Here is a 22,311-nt window from a genome sequence, read left to right on the forward strand (position 1 = left end):
ATTCACTTCCCACACTGTATTTGGCCAACTTTTGTTTGATTTTTTTGCTTCTGTGCTTTTTTAAGTGTCTTGGTTTTATTATGATTACTTTCCTTCAGGAGAAAATATTAACACATGGCCTTGGCTCTCCTTTTCTTTTAGGCACTATAAGGAATTGGCTGAGGAGATGGGGTTTGAAGAGTTCCATTTATATCTGAGGCCCATTCACTTTGAATTTGCATCACCCAGGGACAAAATGGACCAACCACCTCCTGCCTTTATAACGTCTCTGCTGGAGCACAGTGGTCGGCTAGACAGGTGAGCCTGGGAGGGCCAGAGTGAAAAAAAAAAAAAATTTTACTATAATGGTGGAATAAACAACCAGTGGGGACAATTTATTTCACCCATGGACAAACAAGATGAATTGCACTTCTAAATTCTCTTTCTTATGCCCCATCTGCCATGTCAAGCACATTGCCAGAAAGAAACCCCGTTTATCAGCTACAGACCTTGAATCTACTGAGTTGGGGGAAGGAATCTTCTTCCTTATACAGAGGCAGCCTTTAATGTGTGGGGAGGAGAAACTTCTGCCTCTCTCTTCTTGCCTTCTCTGCTAATCTGCCCTTTCCCCTAGAGTCCCAGCTGTCTCCCTGGAGGTTTCTGGTTTTAGCTCTGCAAAAGGTGACTCCCAGGAGGGAATCACCCTAGTTTTGCTAATGTGGATCACTGCTCTAATTATATTGACAAGCTAAAGGACTCCTGAGCGTGTGGCTGGAACAAAAAGGGTTAGGATGGTAGAATACAATACCCTCAGATTACCCAAGGCACTGTGGAAATTTTGGACTGGATAAGTCTTCCTTGGGGGAGGGGGACATCCTGTGTGTCTTAGATAATTTAGCAGCCTGCCTGACTTCCACCCACTAGATGACAGTAGTACCCCCACCACATATTCTATCCTCCCCCAACCCCCACCCTTTGGCTCTTCCTGACAATCAAAGATGTCTCCAGACATTGCCAAATAATGCCCTGGAGGCAAATCTCCCTGACTCTATTTTGTCACTAGTTAAACCAAACCCAGAATGCACTGACGATACAGAGCTATGCCACAGAAGCCAAGGCAGGAAGTGTGGTCAGGCTCAGGTCTCCAACTGACAAAAGTCAAGTCGGAAGCCAGGCTATCTACCGGTTCCTCAAGGGCCTCCTGCTGTGAAAATAGGAGAGCTTTTTGTTCAGCTGGAATCCACCAATCAGCACAAACTGCCTGAGTGTTCTGTGTTCTGGTCAGGTGGTGATTGGTCCTCCCAGTGATGATCCAGAGATGCTACAAGACAAGAGGAGCCTTCTGACTCACCAGGGGGGAGGTGCATGCATCTAGAGCACTTGTGTCTTGAGTTTATATTATGTTATCTATGTTAATTCCATGAAGCCACCACTTTGGAGGGCCACTGTAACAACTGCATATGCCAGATATGAGAATAGTGACTTCCGTTTTAAAAAGCACATTTATGCACACTACTCTGTTTCGTATTTCCATGACCCTATGAGATGAGCAATATCCTCATTTACACAGGAGGAAACAAAATTGACTGATATTAAATTACCCAACAAAATCTCATAGTTATAGACAATAGACCATGTCCCAAGATGAAAATGTGACTGCAAAGAATATTTGGGTGACTTTTGGAACCACAAGAGAGTGTGTTCCAAGGAGGAAGTCAGCAAGGTGTCCTGAGCAGGCTTGGTCAAGAAGGTGGGAGGAAAATAGGAGGGATCAGGAGAAAAGAATTTCAAACATGGAATGGTTACCACGACCAAACTGCAGAGTAAGGACTGAAAAGACTCCAGAGGCCTTACAGGTTTTTGGACCAGGAATTGAACTCAGGGACACTCAATCACTGAGCCACACCCAGCCCTATTTTGTATTTTATTTAGAGACAGGGTCTCACTGAGTTACTTAGCGCCTCGTTGTTGCAGAGGCTGGCTTTTGAACTCACGATCCTCCTGCCTCAGCCTCCTGAGCCACTGGGTTTATAGGTGTGCACCACTGCATCTGGTGAGCCCTTCCAGTTTTAAGGTTGAAATATCTTATATAAAACCCACAATTGCTGGTGCTGCTGATGTTCCAGATCTGATCTCGTGCCATTTGTGCCATCCGAAGGTGCATCTCATGACACATACTATGTCACATCAAAACAACCTCATATTTCTTCTTGCAGATATTCTCCCACTACACTTGCCTTAGCCATCTCTGAGGTGGATGATAACCAAGTTGGCAAATTTAGTTTTTATACGAAAGAAGCCATCCTTAAGGTCAGTTATTTATTTATTTTTTCCAAAAGAAACTGAAGCAAAATAAAGAATTTGCTTATGTGTTTTTTAAATCAATATTTAATTCATATATATTGACTTCCATTTTTAAGAAATGCTTTACTTCATTGGTAATAACAATGGTATCGCCTTGTCCTTTGCACATTGACCTGGTTTGAACCATGTAGACTGCAACACATGTATAATGGCTTCTTTAGATAGAAAAAAGAAGCACATGTAGAGGGCCATCTTTGCATCAGGCTTTTAAAATATACACTTATTATTTGGAGTTTTTATATGACCTTTTTAAACTGGATGGGTTTTCCCCGCCCCAACAGTTGGATTTCTTTGCTTCTCTATGTGTTTTTGGATTTTTCTTTTCTTTTCTTTTACCATGGATCTAATCTTGGCTTACCAGAGCCCACCACTGTACTTCATCAGAGCCTGCCCATCCTTTCCTGACCACTGGGGAAACCTCATGGTGTCCCGGTACAGGACAAACCAGGCCTAAGGACTGCCTTGCTGGGATGAAATGCTATTGGGGAGAGAGCAGACTCAGTCTCATGGCTGAGGAACAAGGATCCCAGCTCATCCTGCAGTTAAAGTCATACATGAATTTATATGTTGAATAAGTGATGATCTCAACCTTCAACTTCGCCGATTTATGGAAGCAATTCCTAATGCCTTTCACATTTTCTTCCTTCAGCTCTTGTCCCAGTCTGGAGTGGAAAATATGCAAGCAACCCTCGCATGTCAAGCTGCTCAGAAAAATGCTTTGATGGTGGCAGTTCAACAAGCATCCTTCTATCACAGGACAGTGGGCTGTCCTGCTGATGTCAAGGTCAGCCTACATAATGCAGAAGCCAGACTCAGGCTGCCGCTATCACCAGCTCTCCCTTCTTTCCCTCCCTCCCTCCCTCCTTCTTTGTATGTTGGTGATTGGTTTTAGTGAAAGTCAATGTCCATTGGTTATGTCCAGTGAGGTGATGTAATTGCAGCTGGACATGTTCTTTCCTTTTCTTCCTCCTTTCCTCCCTTTCTCCTCTTAGTCCCTTTTTCCCTCTTTCCTCTCTGTGTAGGAAAAACAAACTTAGATTCAGTTTCTCATCCTATATACTCACAAGAAAAATCACCCTGTGACCCCAAAAGGTGTGGGGACTTCTCCCCACCAGCAAGCAAGCAATGAATTCTGCAGAGGACGCCAGCTGGGCATCTTCTAATTCAGTTCAGTTCTGACACCATCTACCCGAATGTAGCATCAGATCCCACAGGTAAGGGCTCAGTCCCAAGACTGCTCCCATTTCAGATCCAGTCACAAGTCTGGACCACCAGAACTTCTGGCTGACTGGCTACAAACTGGGGTTCCCACAACCACATTCCCAAGTTTGAGTACATTATACCTGCTTCCCTCCACCTTCTGAGTTTCAAGTATTTCTTTTGCCAGTTGGATCCTTATCACCTAGATTCTTTTTTTTTTTTTTTCCTTTCTTTCTTTTTTTCCCGTACCGGGAATTGAACCCAGGAGACTTTACCACTGAGCAACATCCCCAGCCCTTTTAATTTTTTATTTTGAGACAGGGTCTCACTAAGTTGCTTATGGCCTTGCTAAGTTGCTGCGGCTGGCCTCAAACTTGTGATCCTCCTGCCTCAGGCTCCTAAATCCCTGGGATTACAGGCATGCACCATGTGCCGGGCCCTACCTGTAGGGTATATTCTTGATTCATTTGCTCCCAACTCTTCTGAGACTTTGCTTCATCAGTATGGCGAGCGGTGCTATTAATAATTATTCAGAGGTGGATTGTCTTTAAATGCAAGCATATATTTAATCACACCAATCATTAAATATAAACAATTAATGCAAAAAGTGTTGGGTGTGCAGGAGCACCCCAACCAGCATTCAAAGCACACTAATTAAACACTATAAGCAAATCACACAATCCCAGGGCAACTAAGAGTCCCAAAATACCTCCGATGCCATGCAACTTCTTTTAGCCAAAGAGCAGATGTTGTCCTTGTCTGGTGGTTCTTTCCAGTCAATGGCTGGACATCAGGGAAGGGTGGAGCCAGTCCAGAGATGGACAGCAAGACAGCCAGCCTCACTGATGTCCTTGGAGCAAAACTCTTCGATGTGGCAGGACCAGCAATTTAAATACAGTTCCAAGTTGGTGGTGTATGTTGGTGATTGGTTATAGTGAAAGTCAATGTCCATTGGTTATGTTCAGTGAGGTGATGTAATTGCAGTTGGACATGTTCTTTGTGCATGTCCACGGAGCTGTGCTCCCTATCAATTGTAACCAGTCATTGCTAAGCATGTCTATGGCCAGTGCCCCTCACAGCTCTTCATTAATTACAAGCAGACAGGACTAAGCAGTTCAATGGCTGCTGTTCCTATGGCCACCAACTTAGTGAGTCCCAGCATGTCCCAGAATGTCTATGGAAGATGCTCCTTACAATCAGCTACCTGCTTTCTCTACTTCACTTTCAACTCTCCAATTGTGGACAGGCTGAACTGTTTTCATCCTCTCCCATAAAGCTTGTTGTCCTTGTCCTTCTATGTGCCTCTCTCGCCAGTACCCTGATTAGGATCTCTTCTTCACATTTATGTTTACTGAAAGGATAGTTTTTAACTCCTTGTCTTCCTGTACTAACACCCCATTTACTATAGCTGCACTCCCTCCTCCATCACCCCTCTCACTAGATTCAGCCTTGACTTTCTTATTAATTAACCCAGAAGATGCCGTTTAGCAACTTGACCTGACTTCTTCCCTCCATTTAATGCTGTTGACTACCACCTTATCCTTGAGGCTCTCCTTCCTCGGCTTGCCTGACTCCACTGTCTCCTGGCTCTCTTCTGTCTCTTTGATTGTTCCTTCTCAATCTCTTGGAGTGGGACCTCTCTTCTCTCCCAGCTCTTAGATGTTGGTGTTTCCCTCTATTGTGCCTCAGAACACCTTGGCTCTTCCTTTACCTGTCCTCCATGGCTATTCTCATCACCTCTTGAGATTTAAAACCTGTATATCCTAAACCAATACATGATCAACTTTCAAAAATACATCACTTCATAGAATCTCTCTACTAAGCCCCAAACTTGGGTGTCCAAGTGCCCGCTAGACAACCTTTTTTGGGTATCCCATAGGCGTCTCAATTCAACATGTACAAAGGGAACTCATTTCTCTCCCATATGGTTCTTTAGTATTTCCATTCTTGGTTAAGTGACCTTGGATCATACACTCGATCACTAACTCTTACCAATATCATATTGTAAATATTGATTGAATATGCCCCTTTTCTCCATCTGCATTATACCTGCTTCCCTCCAGTTTAGGTTAAACTCTCATTATTTTTGTGAGTGTGTGGTGCTGGGGATTGAACTCAGTTCCTTGTGCATGTGAGGCAAGCACTCGAATTGAGCTATATCCCCAGCCTTCATTATCTCATTTTTTTATGGTTATAATGGCCTTTGAACTAGCCTCCACCTCCTGGGCCCTTGCCTTGTACCACCATATCTGCCTCCAGTCAGATTTCCCCTTCCCACAGTGACCAAAGTATCCACGCCTTCAGTGACTCTTTGTAGTCCAAATAGTAAAGCTCAACCTCCCTAGCTATGTATGCATGGTCTTCACTACCCGGCCCCAGCTTCCAATCCTGCCACTTCCCCTGCACTCTAAGGGCCCTAAATATTTTATGCTGTTTCACATCTCCATGGTTCTGTTCAGATTTCCCCATAATATTTTTCCTTTCCTTTCAACAGTCTATCTTTCCTACCCCGCCCCTTTGCTTTTATTTATAGGATTCTACTCATCCTCCAGTATTCAACTCAACCCAGTTATTACTTCTTTCAGGAAGTTTTCATGTCTATTTTAATTCTGTTAAAGTGAATTTTGTGACTCCTTCATAAAAGTATACTGTGAATGTGTGTGGGGGGGTGTATACACACATACACATACACACACATAACATACGCAGGTAATATGTGTGTAGCTTCTCTTATAATCACAGGACAAGAAGGGGAGTGGTGACAAAACCAGCAGGAATAAATTCTGGATACAATAAAAGGGGACAAAAGGAAGGGAAGGAGGAGAAAAGAGAGAGAGAACACAAAATCAAAGGAAATATTTCAAGAAAGAATGAGTCACCAAAGATGTAGGTGACAAATATGAAAAGATGTTCAACATGATTAGTCATTAGAGAAATGCAAATTAAAACCCACTGAGAAACATTTCACATCCATTTGAACGGTTAAGGTTTCCGACTGACCATCTCAAGCGTTGGCAAGGATGTTGAGGATCTGGAACTCTAGTACACCGTTAGTAGGAAAACAAAATGGTACAACTCCCTTGAAAAATGGTTTGGCAATTTCTTAAAAAGTTAAACATAAACGTACAATATGATCCAGCCATTCCATCCCTAGGTATGTAACCAAGAGAAATGAGTGTATGTATCTGTACAAAAAAAAAAAAAAATGTTTATAGACGCTACATTCATTATAGCCAAGAACTCAAATGTCCATGAATGGTGGAATGGATAAATAAATTGTGATACATCCTACAATGTACTACTAGTAGACAATAAAAAGAAATCATTGATATGTACAAAAATATGGATAAAGTCCAACCAAAAAGAGCATTACTGTATGACTCTATTTATGCAAAATTGTAGGAAATTCATTCGAACCTAAAGTTTCAGAAGGCAGAGCAGCTACTGTGTGCAGAGGTATGTGTCAGAATCCCAGTAACTTGGGAAGTTGAGGCAAAAAGATCACAAGTTCAAGGCCAGCCCCAACAACTGAGAAACTATTTAAAAAATAGATAGATAGATAGATAGATAGATAGATAGATAGATAGATAGCATTGGAGATGTAGCTCTGTGGTAAGGTATCCCTGGGTTTAATTCCTAGTACCAAATTTAAAAAAAAAGAAAGAAAAGAAAGCAGACCAGTGGTTGCTTGAAGGGAGCAGGTGGGAAGGATGGCTGTGGTGATTAGTTTGATTGTGATAATGGTTTTACAGTTGAATAAATTTGTCCAAACTTATCTGATTTTACACTTTAAATATGTGATGTTTATTAAGTGTAAATTATTTCTCAATAAAGTTATTATTTTAGAAAGAAAGAATTCTGTAAGTTTGAATGGAGAGGTAAAACCTAGATGGTTAGGGATTAAAATGAGGTCATTAACCTTCACAAAAGGTCACTTGCTCTACTAACTCTAGAGCAAGTCTACTAATTGGTTTGAAGTAAAAGCTCCAGAGAGGGCCAGAGTTAAGGAGCAAGAGGCTGACAGAAGAGTCCAAGGAGTGTGTATTTATGGCTCTTGCATCAGTCTGCTCATACTGCCACAATAGAATACTACAGACTAGGTGACTTCAACCACTGAAATCTACCTTGTCACAGTTCCGGGGTGAGAAGTTCAAGATCAAAGTGCCATCATGGTTGGTTTCTGGTGTGTAGCTGACTTTGTGGCTTGCAGATGGTGGCCTTCTGCTGTGTTCTCTTATCAAGGAGTGAAGAGGGTGGTAGTGATGCGGGTGAGGAGAATCCATCAGGGCCAAGTCCTGTTTCCCCAGATGTGAAGACTGAACACCTAAGAAATGCAGAGGCAAGTGTACAACGCAAGTTTTATTAAAGGATGGGACAAAGATAGACTTCTCTGCGGAGAAGGGACCCCAGAGCTGGTTGTCTGAGGAAGTGGGAGTGTCCTGCCCCTTTTATACATTTTAGAATTCCTCTTTTCATGGCCTCTCTCCCACCATCCTGCATAAGTGACAAGTGACCAGAAGGTGGGCCAAAGGTGGATTGATCCAGGCAGGAAGGGAGCAGCCCAGGGGGCATTAATTAACAACTTCTACAACTCCCTGCAAGGAGGCACAATTCTCTGGAGGCAGGTCACCTTGGCAACAGTAGGAGGAGGGGGAAGTGCTCTGGAGGTAATTTTCTGACCCAAACATTCCTTCCCTACACTGACTATCTTTTTGTCCCCTGGCCTCAGGGGGAAGAAAGGAAGGGAGAGTGCTGAGGTCTCTTGCCCTTTGTCATTGGGCACTAGCCCTATTGGATTAGGGCCCTACTTCCATGACCTCATTTAAATTTTCCACCTATCTCCAAACACCATCCTATTGGGGGTTAAAACTTGAACACGTGAATTTTAGAAGGACACAAACAGCCCATAGCAGTTCTTTAAGAAGTTTGGTCAGAATTGAGGAGGAAAGTTGAGGGAGTAGGAGAAATAAGGAACAATGAGAGAGGTGGACACATTTGTAGGAAGGAGTTGGAAAAAGAGGAAGGAATTGAAGATGGAACTGAAGGGAGAGTGCCGTGAGGAGATCAGGAGCTCCTGTGGTGCAGGCTGGCAGGAAGCTAAGTGATGGAACTACGTGGGCTCATGGAATCCTCTCCAGCCCCATGGGATGGGTTTGGTTCCAGGTGAGGAAGCAGATTCTGAGAGGGGAAGGAAGAGAGACAGGGTCACCTGCGAAGTGCCAGTATCAGAATCTCCTGCAGAGCAAGGACTCTTCCCTCTCTTCCCACTCACAACCTTGTAGGACCTCCCCAGTTTCCTGAGCTGGTAGAGACTCCTATTTCCCGCAGACTGGAAGACTCCAAGGATTTTGGGGAAAAAAATAAGGTTGGAAACTCTTAAGATGTTCTACCTAGGATTTTTTTTTTTCCTTTTTGCCTCACTCTTCTTCCGTCTCCTTTAGTAATTCTGATATAGGGATCTCCTTGATTCTTCCATAGAAGAAGAATGGACTTTCCTTTGAAGATTTAGCTTTTTTCTTTCATCAGTAGTTTAGAAAACTATACCGTTCATTGTGCCTCACAGCTCCATAACAAATGGAGCTGGAAGATACTCATTTTCCTTTTTTTCTTTCCTACCCCTCCTTCCCTCCTTCCTCACCCCTCCCTCCTTCCACTTCCCTCCCTCACCTCTTCTTTCCCTCCTTCATAGCTACGGGTGCATGGTAGCATTTATTTAATTTTTAATATTTTTTATTTGTTCTAATTAGTTATACATGACAGTAGAATGCATTTTGATACATCATACATAAATGGAGTATAACTTCTCATTCATCTGGTTGTACATGATATAGAGTTACACAGGTCATGTAATCTTATGTGCATACATAGGGTAATAATGTCTGATTCATTCTACTATCATTCCTATCCCTATGCCCCCTTCCTCCCTTCACTCCCCTCTGTCTAGTCCAAAACACCAATATTCTCCCCCATCCTCATTGTGAATTATCATCCGCATATCAGAGAAAACATTCAGCTTTTGGTTTTTTGGGATTGGCTTATTTCACTTAGCATAGATATTCTCCAGTTCCATCCATTTACCAGCAAATGCCGTAATTTTGTTTTTCTTTAAGGCTGAGTAATATTCCATTGTGTATATACAGTTTCTTTATCCATTCATCTGTTGAAAGGCATCTAGGTTGGTTCCATAGTTTAGCTATTGTGAGTTGAGCTACTATGTGGCTTCATCACTGTAATATTCTGATTTTAAGTCCTTTGGGTATAAACTGAGGAGTGGGATGACTGGGTCAAATGGTGGTTCTATTCCAGGTTTTCTGAGAATTCTCCATACTGCTTTCCACAGTGGTTGCACTAATTTTCAGTCCCACTGGCAATGTATGAGTGTACATTTTCTACCATATCCTTGCCAACATTTATTGAGGATTGGCAAGGCAGCATTTAAATCCCACCTCCATTTTCTTAGGTGCCCTGAGGGAATCTTCCAGATCTTATAGCTGTGAAATCCATCAGCATTATTTCTTGAAAGGTTATTCCACATAGCACACTACTCCTAACCACTTTGTAGAATGGAGAATTTTCTTATAGCACTTTAGACAACAGTAGTCTATTCTGAAAATAGTCCTCCTTAGTGCCTCAGCCCTTTGTTGTGCAAAGTGGTATCTCTTTTCCTCTTCTTCCTCTCCCCCTTCTCCTCCTCCCACTTACTCAGGCATTACTTGTGCTTGGGGTCAGTTGTGGCTGTGATGTAATTTTATAGGGAGCACTTACACATCTAACCAATTTAATTCACTGTGATTTAAAATGTTTTAGGAAGTAAGTGCAGAACTGAAAAATCATGGCAGAATGAGTCCAACCAGAAGAAGAAATTCCAGAATTGTGAATGACACCGAAAGCTTACTGTTATCCCCAACTCCAAAAGTCCCAAATAACCTTACGCACTCTTCAGAAAGATTTCAGAGGACCAAAAGGTATTGTACCTTATGGGAGGATTGTTTAAGATAATAAAATTATCCTCTTTTAATTCAATTGATAATATTGTGTTATGGGATTGAAGAAGCCTAAACTCCCAGAGTAACTAGTATGTGTTTTATTTCTTTAAGAACCTCATATGAAGACCTGTGTGAACACTGGGAAGGCTCAGCTCCTTCCAGTATACCCTAGTCTATGAAAGAAAGTCACCTGGTCTTAATTTAAGCCTCTTCTTTACTCTCTGTCCCTCTAACTCTCTGTCTCTCTCCTCTTTTCTCTTTCTCTTCCCTTCCTTCACTCTCTCCTCTTTCTCTGTAATTGTTCATACTCTTTTTTAAAAAATATCTTTGTTCATATATTTATTTATTTATGTGGTGCTGATTATCGAACCCAGTGCCTCATGCATGTGAGAGAAGTGCTCAGCCATTGAGCTACAACCCTATCCCTGTTTATACTCTTTTTGCAAGCAAGACATTAACAGGACACTCTAAATTTTCCGTAACTCTCTTAAATTGAGAAGCCCAGAACTTCCCTCTGTATTCTAACAAAGATTTTGCTATTGTTTATATAATAAGATGGTAACTGGTCACAGAGGCATGGTCTCCAGAGATATGTCTATAAATCAGGATGGCCTGCTATGTTTTGAATTCTTTTCACCATGACAAAGAAAGAATGATGCTTACATTCTGTAATAATTGTGATTACTCTGAGTATTTTATTGGAGCCATACCAAGGACACTCACAAATTTAGACACTGGCAAATTTAGAATGGAAAAAAAAAAAAAAACAGGCAAAGCAACTCTACTACTCAAGATGCCACTGACTTGGCCAGAGTTCAAGTGCCTTCAGTCCACATTCCCAATGTGTGGATAGAAGATTAAGATTAGTGTGTTTAGTCAAGGGGACCCTTGGAGACCACTTCAGTTCAGGTAAAGGGCACATTGGGCCAGGCTTGATATTTGGGATCAAGAAGGGACGGCTGTCGTATGGTTTAGGCATTATATGTCTCCAAGAAGCCTGGAGCACATCAACATCTTTGGTGAACAATCAGAAACACTTGGAGCAAGAGAGAACCATGGAGCCCTCCTGCTATGACACCCAGAACATGAGTTGTCCTTGTGTCACGTGTCCTCTTACCTCCCACCTTGGCTCAGATGCCTCTGTTCACTTCTCAGGGCTCCAGAGGCTTTTGTGTCTATTCAACTAGAAAAGGTGGGGCTGCGGGACATGATGCTGACCGCCTTTCACCTCAGGAAACAGACCATGGCCGGCAGAATGAACAGCCCTGTGAGTGCGCAGAGATAAGAGCTCCCCACAGTTCTGGTCCTTTTGCATTTGAGCAAATAAAATTTCTGAACTTGGGGTCTGTGGCTTTCAACCTATTTGGATGGGACTATTGAAAATACAAGGAACCGATAAAGGAAATCCAATAGAAATCGAATAAATTCAAGCAGGTTATAGTCAGGTTTTTAAAAATGCTTACAGTTTTTCAAGGCCACATTTTGTTTTGTCATTTTCTAAACGGGCTCATTTCAGCACGTGCTTTGAAACATTTATCTACTCCTGAGGTAGGTTTTGGGTTTGGGTGGCTTAGGTAAGGTGGGTAAGGGCTCTGATACCTATTATCTTGGTTTTTGAGATACTTCCAACATGTTACTGTTTAAGAGTTTTCATACTACTCTAATCAGTTGAAAAATATTATAAAATTCAAACCTTTAATTAGTTAAAACCATTGCTTAATTTTGTGAATAGCATTTTATTATTCATTCATTTTGATGAGGAAATGATTATGCTCATGAATAGTTATGGTGGGAAATGAGAGGTTTATCTCTAGGCTTTGTCCTTACTTGTGACTAAAAAAAAAAAAAAATTAAATTTGCCTAACCTACTTCTGCAAATGGGTATGATGAAGGCCAGACATTTTAACTACTGATGAATAACCATGGAGGCAAAGGGCCCCTTCTAATAAGCAATTCTCAAAAAATAGTGATAGAGTGAAAATATAACATTAACTATCCTTCAGCATTATCCAACACCCACAGATCAAAAATAATTTATGCAATATAATGATCAGTTAGTTTTGCTAGGATCTGGGATTTTAGCCTACTTGCATGTTCATAAGTTAGCCTGCTAGCAGAAGACACAAGACTTGCAGGTCAGAGGCAAAGAACTTTATTGCTTACAGCAGAGCAGGTAACATGAGTTCTATATTTGTGTCAGTTGTCTTTACCTCCCAAATCCCACAGGGACAACTAGGAGGAGCCTACACGTGCCCACTAGGTTTGTGTCATAGTTGAAAACACTAAGCTTGGGGAACCCACCTCTTTTATAGCAAGCCTGCTCATTTTCCTAGAAGGAGACATTAACTCATCCCTTAAGACGGCTCTCTGCAAACACAACCCTGAGAAATGATCCAGGTAGAATGATCAGGACCTTGCATTCTTGACATACTTAGAAATATGCGATAGAAGAGACACAGAGAAGAGGGTATCCCAATAAGCTTACCTCCAGAAAGAATGTCTCAGTTGTGTGGCCTTTTCCTGCTTAAAGTTGAAGTTTGTTTGTACACATGTACCAGGTTGGGTAGTGCTTATAGCCAACCATCTAATAGAAGAACTATCATTTTCTTTTACCACAGGATGAAATTGGAAAACTCAAGAGGGATGTTATAATTGAATATTGTCAAAAGTAAGTATTGTATATGTGATAACACACGCTGATTTGTTCTGAATGCAAGAATCAGTAAGTGGTATTATGCAGAAATTCAGACAAAAAGTGAGGTTGGTTTTGTTTAAATAAATCACATGGCTATTGGATAAAATCAAGTTAAACTGACCTCTCATATGCAAAGCACCAAGAGAACACTTTAAAGTACTTTGAAGAAGTTCATACCTCTGCTTTCAAGCAACACCACATGGAAATTTCTTTTTGACACAGATGCTCTATTCCTCCAGGGAAGTAGATACTGAAACTTTGATGAGAAGGGAAACAACTTGGATTTTCCTTTGGGACATCATCTCTTCTGACTTTCAGGTTTAACCGCCACATGTCTCACTATGCTCTTCGGAGTCAGATCATGGCACACTGTAATAGCCTGAGAGCCCTCCTGGAGGATTTTCCTACTATCAGGGATACCTTTTTCATGGTGGGGCAACCACAAGAAAAGAAGGGATCAAGTGATTCCAAGGAGGGCCTCAAAGCTGACCCCAGGTATGTAAAATCAGAGACAAAGTAGAGTTTGTCTTTCTACTTCCAAGGCCCCACCTTTCTCCAGGAAGAGGTGTGTTTAGTATGAAAATATTTTGCTGCTATTGTTTGGATCTTAAGTGTGTTCCAAAAGTCCAAGTAATAAAGGCTTGCTCTCCAGTGTCGCGTGGGTCCTAGGCCATGGGGGTATGAGCCAAAATAACTGAGAAAAACAACTTAGAAGGAAAGACTCATTTTGACTCACAGTTTCTGAGGTTTCAGTTTATGATCAGCCGGCTCCAAGGTATAAACATCATGGCAGAGGGCACAGCAGAGGAAGGCTCTCGTCTCATGGCAGCTACGAAGCAGAGATAGAAAGAGGGAGGGAGGAAGGGGCTGGGGATAAGATATTCTCTTCCAGGGCACATCCCCAGTGACCTGTTTTCTCCAACTCAGCTCTGTCTCCTACAGTTTCACAATCTCCCAGTAATGCCATCAAATTATCAGTTCATTAACAGATTAATCCAATAGTGAGGTTAGAGCCCTCAAGATCAATCACTTTCCAAGAGCTTCACCTTTGAACCTTGCTACACTGGGGACAAGCCTTCAACATATGAGCCCTTGCAAATCCAAACTATAACAGGGATTTGCCCTTGAAAGGGATATGGAATCTTGATCTCTTCCTCTTTTTCTTTTGCTTCCTGGTCATGAGGTGAATAGTTTTGCTCCTCCAGGTGCTTCCAACAAGACTCACTGCCTCACCCAAATAATGGGGCCAACTGTTCATGGACCGAAACTTCTAGAACTGTTAAGCCCAAATAAACCTTTTCTATTTATAAGTTGTTTATCTTAGGTGTTTGCGAAGTAATGAAAATCTTACTGACACTTTTGCTCCTTTTACTGTACTTGACTTTGATAGTCTGGTCTAGAAGCACAAAAGAAAAAGTTTAGCACGCTGAGAAAAAAAGCATTTTTGTATTTGAATCCAAAAGAAGTTCATTGTTTATGAGCTGTTTGACTGCTTTTTTCATCAGTATAGTTTTGCTTTCTCCTGGGGAGCTCATTTTCGTTAGTCACAACCATTTACATAGCTAGCATGTAAAATAAGTCAACAAAAAAGTAAGTTTGATTTTGAGCTGTCTTAGATTCACATATTCTATAATAATAATATAATTATATAATAATAATCTAGAAGAAATACTCAGAAAAAACAATGATATGCCAGTGCCTTGGACAAATTAAGTGTCCTGTTTTCCTCTGGTGGGACAGACATACAGATACAGATGTAGATATAGGTATAGTGACAGAGCACAGCTGCTTCATATATTCTTAAAAGGCTTTATCTGGTTTTCTGAAAGACTGTAACTCAGCCTGCATAAGAGTTCACCCCCACCCCCTTCCTGGATGGAGGAGTTAGCATACCTGAGCAGTTAGTAACCTCATTTCCTTAAAAAAAAAAAAAGGGTGTGTGTGTGTGTTATATAGTATACAGTCTCCAAGGAGAAGCAAACACACCCTTATAGGGTGAGCTTAACCTCTGCTTCTGTTTCTGCTTCTGGAGTTTGAGAAACAGGAATACTAAAATATGATCATGGACTGGACAGATAGAAGGGATTTAAGAGATCGTTTGTATCAGATCACTCACTCACGCACTCATTCCTTCATTCATTCATGCATGCATGCATGTGCTATTCAACTATCATTTATTCCATGTTTACTTAAATGCCAGGCACTGGCATTTACAGGATAAGTCATTGGTTCTGGCAATAAATTCCATCTAGTTGGGAAAAGCTGTGTAAACAAACAAGTAACTCCAGAGATAACACATTAGAGGTGTGTACAAAGACCTATGAGGGAATGTTTAACTACTCAGGGCCTCTGGAGGAATTCAAAGAGGAATGGACAGGATTGTTGGAGTTCCCCAAGAAAACGGAATGGTAACGGCTAGACTAGAATGAAAGAGGTTGAAATCCTCAAGCACTTGACTGACTGACAGCTGACCAGCCAAACAGTGGCCAGGTCCATCTCCATACTTATAAGGCGGATTAGTTTGTAGATAGCAGTGTTTTGTTCTATGAGCTCAGCCAATGCTTTCATTTGCATAGATTTACAGGATTTACCTAATGGAAGAATGCATTGGAGAGAACAGTGGGGCAAAGATGCTATTTTTCTAAAGGGTTTGCCTGAATATCTGCTGCTCAGTAAGGTTGAAAAGCATTTTTGTCATGCAAAGTGTCATAGATAAATCCTTTAAGTGTTCTTAATTCCATTATTTTGTCGCCCTCTTACCTCATTGACCATTTATAAAGCTAATCTACATTTGAGATTAAACTTTTAAAGTTCTTTCCAGAAATCTAATCTGCTGCATATGTGATTATGATGAAATGGGTTAGGAAGCCTATTTTTGTTTTTGATGTGTTTAATTTGCAGCAACCAAATAAGAAGGTCAGGATGCAAAGAGGAGGAAAAATCTAACTTTTAGATCTTGCTCTATTTCTTTATTGTTTCTTATAGGAGACTATGTTTTCTAAAGATTAAGGGAAACAGTCATTTACTCTGGAGAGCCTTGGTCCCTGAATTATCTGGTTGGTTGATGTGTGATAACATCAGGGTAGAACCTTGGGCCAGGAAGGTGTGAGCAAAATGGGTGACCAGTGGATGAGCTGTAGACTGTTTCTCCACTGAATCCCCTCCTTTTCCTAAACTCTCTGGATATTAATGTCTCTTTTAATATACTCATTTATGGGAATATTTATAGGAGTATAGAGAAAGGAACTTCTTTCTTATGTGAAACTTTGGTAAAAGTACTATTGGATTCTTTCTAACTTCAAAGTCTGGTTCCATGCTCTGGGTACCTACTGATTTAAAAATAAATAAATAAATAAACAAACAAATAAATGTATTGTGTAATTATAACAAAATACCTGAGGCAGTCTAAGTTTATTTTTTAAAGAAATTTATTTAGCTCAAGTTTTGGAGGGCACGACACCAACAGCACAGTTTTGGTGAGGGCCCTCTCGCAGCACCACATCATAGCAGGAGTACGTGTATGAGGAAGACCTTACATCAAAAAGCACAAAAGCAGCAGTGCATGGTGGTGCATGCCTGTAATCCCAGCAGCTTGGGAGGCTGAGGCAGAAGGATCACAAGGTGGAGGCTAGCCTCAACAATTTAGCAAGACCCTACCTCAAGATAAAAGAAAAATAAAAAGAACTGGGAGTGTAGTTCAATGGTAGAGCACCCCAGGGTTAATCCCTAGTTCTCCACAATAGGAAATGAAGACAGAGCGAGACCTATAATCCCTTCAGAGGTGAACCTCCAGCAGACCTAAGGACTTCCCACTAAACATCACCTCCCAGTAGTACCGCCCTAAGGACCAGGCCTCCAACACATGAACCCTTAACCATATCCAAATCACAGCTGTGAGTCACAAGAAGGTGTCCTCGTAGAGAAAACCACAGCCTGGAGTTAGAATATTTGGATTTTTCCCCTGGCTCAGTCATGTGTTGAACTGAGGTCTTAGGCAAATCACTTATCTCGAAACTTGGGACTTTGGTTTCTTTCAAGTGAGGACATTGAAGCAGCTCTCTGAAGTTAAACACATTAGGAATCTTAGTGCTATGGTATGTAAAGGATGATTTCAAGAAATAGGACTGCTGAGGAAAGACTTCCCAAAAGGGGCCAGTTTTAAGACAGCTTGTAAAGTGATAAATGGGATCATTACAGCGAAGTTAACTAGAAATAAGGCACAGAGTTGAGAGCAAGGGTCATGGAGGAAAGAGGCTCTCATCTCATTCACAGAATAACAGATTGGGCTACATTGAAGAAAAGTAAGTTTTATTTGAAATGTCAGTTCCAACCATTTAGTGGCCCTGCTGAGGATTCTGAGACATTTCATGTTTGTGAGAGTGTGGCGATTGATTGGCAATGTCTGCCATGTCAAGGAAAGGGAGAAAGGTAGCATTCCTGTGTGTGTTTGCCATCCCTTGAAGAGCTCCAGAAGTTCTATAGATTTAAAATGCTAAGATGCAACTTAATTCCTGGAAGATTATAATATACTGTAAATAGTTTAGCAGAGACTCTGCCCTAAACCAGAGCCTCTGTAGAGGAGGAGCCAGAGGGATCTCTGTTCTCAGAAGTCCCTGGAGGCTTCCTTTCCCTTCAAGACTCCAGAGGAGGCTAGAATCAGAGGACTAGGATGACTCTCAGCCGCATTCCCAGGGGCATCAGCATTGGCTGCTAAAAGAGCAAAGGGAGCCCCCAGAGAGAACACTACCATTAATTGAACCCTTGCCATGTGACAAGCAGAGCCGCTGTCATCACATACAGCTACTTTGTGCAAATTAGAGGAAGACAACCCTTCCTCTGGGGGCAGGTGTAGCTCCACACAAGGGTGCAGAGCCTGGCAGGAAAGGTACAGGCTGGCTCTTGGCCACTGCTGGTTGCCTGGAGGCACAACACATGGCGATGTTGGTGCCAAGTGCTGTAGAACAATGTAATAGACAAGATCCTTGTCCAACAAGGGGAAAGAGACAGACAGCAACAGTGCACTGCGATGAAGAACAGAATAAAGTAAATGTTTAATGAAAGCACCACCAGGAAACAGGATTATCAGAAGGATTGGGGAAACAGGATGGGAACTAGGAGAGCTTCAGGGAAGAGGGATGCTTAACCCCGGTCCTGAGGGATGATACGCTGGAAGAGCTGCATGGATAAAGGCACAGAAATGTGAGATGGTTTGTGGACCTCAGTGTAAGGACGGCGATGGGAAATGGGACAAGATCCAGAACACTGGTGTTTGTCCTTCAGGTCACAGTAAGAAGGGGAGCAACATGATTATCAGTGGCACTACTTAGGAAGTTCCTGAAATTGGATTAACCAGGAGGCTTAGGAGGTGAAATCAGTGAGGCCAGGAGCCAGACTGATGAGGGAGGAAGGAGTCTAGCATTTCCTCCAGAGACTCTGGCTTGGGCAAATAAAAGGGTAGCAGTGCCATCATTGTTTAATAGGTACAGAGTTTCAGTTTGGCAAGATTTTTTTTTCAAGTTCTGGAGATGGATGTAGTATTGATGTGAATGTCCTTGGTACCATTGGACTATACACTCAAGAATGGAAAATGGTAAAATGGCATTATATGAATTTTACCACAATTTTCTTTAAATGGGAAGCAAAGGGCAGTGCTGAGATGTGGAAGAGATAATAAATCACAGCTCGGAAGCTTCAGCTGTCAGTTTCTTCTCCCAGGCTCCCAGGGGCTATCTATTCTGGATGCTGTCTGCTCCTTGGTCTATTTCTCTTGTGCCAGGCTCTACCATCGTGTCATGTTTGCACATCCAGCTGTCTCTGGAATGTAAGATCCTTGAGGTGGTCTTTCATTTTATGTCCCAGGTGTGCCTCTCTGACTTTGACCCTGATGCAAAGGGAGGATGGGGGGTTGGGGAGGGAATGGGTCAGAAGGGAGTGAAGGGAGTTCTAGCTAGTGGCCTTTAGTTCAATCGCGAAATACCAAACTATGTCATCACTTACTGGCAGGAACTGGTTATGGGGCTGAAAGAAGACTTGGAATTACTGAACAAGGAAATTGGCATGACAACTGATCAAAGGAAAAAAAAAAAAAAAAGGTTTGTCCCAGGGTGACATAGCTCAAGCTGGAAATCATTTTCTTGTTGGTGCATCTAAATAATTAGTAGTGTGATTTCCTCCAGCTGTGTTTAGCAGTGTGCAAGTAGAGGCAGAAAGCTGAGGAGTTGGAAGGACCCACAGTTGGGGCTTTGCTAGGTAGATGGGGTACGAGGACAAAGAAATAGAGAATCAAAGGTGCAGGCAAGAGAGTAGTTCATGTAGTTCATGGACAGTCAGATCCAGTCTGGGAAGGGAAGGGATTGAAGTCAGAAAAGAACTGACAACAGGAAAGGGAGGCCAGAGGACTGGGTGATGTCAAGGAGCATATTTTATGGGGACAAGCAGATTTAATGGCACTGTATGAGGGAGAACGCTGGAAACGAAAGCTAAGGCTTTGGAAGTGAAATGGCTCCAGGTGATGATAAGGTCTAGGATGTGGCCCAGGAGTGGACAGCTGAGAGTAACTAAAGGTAATAGGGGACCATGTTGAGCAGGCCAAGTAGCCCTTGGGCCATCCACAAGAGGGAGGGGCAAGGCTCCCTGTGGGTCTGAGAGTCAGGCTACTTTCCCTGCACCAACCTCCTGAATCTTCTGCCATCTGCACTCTGCTCACTCTCCCCCACAGTCCTGAGCAATTTCAATCACTCTGCTGACAGTAGCTAAGGTCCATTTGCCAATGACTTCTGAATCCCCACAGCTCCAGAGCTTCAACTGGCTTCGCCTTAGCTGGTAGTGCCTCAGACCAGCTCAGTCAAGAAAGGCAAGAACTGAGCTCCTCGCCTCTTCTGCCCCAATCCTGTGTCCACTGTGTTAAAGGACCACACAATTTCTAACCCCCATCCCCAAAGCCAGAGTCAGGGCATCGTTTGTAGATTCTTGCTTTTCCTTATTCCTTAGACCCTAATGATCCCATTACTTAAGCCTCTTTCACATTTGTACTTAATTTCCATTCCATATCCATTGTCCATAGCCAGACTCAATGGGAGGGTCTCACCTTCTAGGGAGCACCTTGGAAATTGTAGGGACATTTGTTGCCTTATCTGATAATTGCCTATGAGGAATAAAATTACTTCTGGGTCTCTTGGAGATATTCAGATGATCCTTCTCACTTATTGAAGCAAAATGTAGCTCATTTTAACTAAGCGCTGAATATTTTCAGTTTCAAATGTTCTGAAGATGAGAGTTGTTAGATCATTAAAACTCATCCTGAAACAAAGCATTGGCCTTATGTCTACCTTTCAAGTCTCAGGATTTTAATCAGTTAACTCTCAGCTCAGGAATAAAGAACAGTCTTAGTTTGGAGAATTCCTTTTCTCAATAATGACATTCAGATTATTCCAGTCTTGGAACAAATTAAATCCAGCTTAATCCAAAAGAAACATTGAATATCGAAATTAAGAAGCCCAAAGGTCTGAGTCTCAGCCCAGGGGCCTGCGGGCCTTGGGCTGGCTGCTGCAACGCAGAAGTGTGACTGGACTCAGTCTGTGGCCTTGCATCACCTTGCATCTCTGGAGCTGAGGGCCCTGCACCAAGTGCTCATCGTTATTCCCTGCCACGTCCACTGCTGACCCCAGACGCCCTGGGTGGGGGCGGTGTGGGAGGGAGGGCCTCCACCCTCACTGCACACTGCCTCAGCTGCTTGTCTCTGAGGTGGCACTGGTCTCTGGTCCTCCTGCATACTCCTCAATTCTAGGCCATCCTCTCAATGCGTTCAGGTCCCTAGTTCCTAACCAATTTCTCTGAGAGCTCCATGTGCGTCCCTTGGCCCGTCCACCCCTGGCCACAGATGCCAGACACCCCCCACATTAGCATAATAACAACAAACTTTGTAAAGCACCACTATCTCTTTTTTTTTTTTTTTTAGTACCAGGGATTGCACCCAGGGGTGCTTACTTAACCAATGAGCCACATCCCCCGCCCTATTTATTTTTTGTTTAGACTTGATGGCACCAGAGCCATTCAAGTGGGCTTATCAGGGCTGCCTCACTTCTGAGATGACACGAAAACCAGGTCAGGAGACCACCTCCATCCTGGGGCTGTGGTATACAGTTCAAGAGCTTTCATCTGCATGGAAGTCGTAAGACAGGCAAAACCTAGCAAAATATCTCTTACTGGTGTGTCCATTTATGGTGAAACTACAAAGAACAGCAAGGCATTCACTAATGTTCATGTCAGGTGGTTGCTCTGGGGACCAGCAGGGAGGTATTCAAGGATGCTGGGCTTGTGTGAATCCCTAAGCCAGACATAGATGGATGGTGTGTTTGTGTGTAGGCCTGCAATGCTATAGAGACAGCAAAACTGCTGCCTAACAAGTGCTCAGTAGTTAGAGGAGAGCAGAGAAAGAAGAAAAGAAGACCAGACGCTGGGGAACCTGGCAAGAAACATGATGGACAGATGTGCACTTAAATCCTAACTCCATCTCTTAGGAGCTGGGTAGGCAGGACCTCCCTAACCTCTCAAAGCCTCAATTTCCTCAGCTGTGAAATAGGAACAAAAATAGATCCATCGTAAGGTTGTCAGAAGCATCAAGTGACACAAAATGTGTTACACCCAGGATGGTGCCTGCGGTCTGATGCCTGCCCTTCCTTTCTTTTCTTACCACACCTTTCCCGCCCTCCATACCCACGCCTTCCTCCCACACAGCTCAGGCTAAAATCAGCCCAACTGCTCCTCTTCTGTTGAGTTGTTTATAAATAACTCTGGCCACTTGGGAGCCAGTGGAAAAGGAGTCTGCTGCCTCTGGCTTGGACGCTGGGCCTGTGGTGACAGTCATGTGTGGTCTGTGGGTGATGGTCTGAACAGTTCAGGGTGCCTCTGGGTTAGAGGGAAATGCTCTGCTTCTGCTGATTTCTTCTAATGCCACAGGAGTTCTCAGCCCCGGCCTCCATATTTGCTGTCAGCGGATGGAAAAGTCCTCCTCAATTTATGGTACATCCCCCATCCTTCCGAAGTGCTGGTTATGTTCAAAACTCTGCCAGAAAAGGTTTGTATTAT

General features: G+C 42.7%; 1 protein-coding gene across 7 annotated transcripts in view; it reads left to right on the forward strand.

The window, feature by feature from the left end:
- The window catches only part of LOC107151888, a 165,527-nt gene that overhangs the window by 89,286 nt on the left and 53,930 nt on the right, over nucleotides 1–22,311 (forward strand). For all 7 annotated transcript variants that reach the window (XM_048785791.1, XM_048786035.1, XM_048785843.1 and 4 more), the window contains 8 exons: nucleotides 142–297; nucleotides 2,196–2,289; nucleotides 2,993–3,127; nucleotides 10,351–10,508; nucleotides 11,685–11,796; nucleotides 13,148–13,197; nucleotides 13,543–13,719; nucleotides 22,183–22,300. In XM_048785791.1, coding sequence (XP_048641748.1) covers nucleotides 142–297; nucleotides 2,196–2,289; nucleotides 2,993–3,127; nucleotides 10,351–10,508; nucleotides 11,685–11,796; nucleotides 13,148–13,197; nucleotides 13,543–13,719; nucleotides 22,183–22,300 — 1,000 coding nt within the window. The remainder of the gene's footprint in view (nucleotides 1–141; nucleotides 298–2,195; nucleotides 2,290–2,992; nucleotides 3,128–10,350; nucleotides 10,509–11,684; nucleotides 11,797–13,147; nucleotides 13,198–13,542; nucleotides 13,720–22,182; nucleotides 22,301–22,311) is intronic.

This window comes from Marmota marmota, unplaced genomic scaffold, assembly GCF_001458135.2.
Source record: "Marmota marmota marmota unplaced genomic scaffold, marMar, whole genome shotgun sequence".
NCBI classification, from domain to species: Eukaryota; Metazoa; Chordata; class Mammalia; order Rodentia; family Sciuridae; genus Marmota; species Marmota marmota.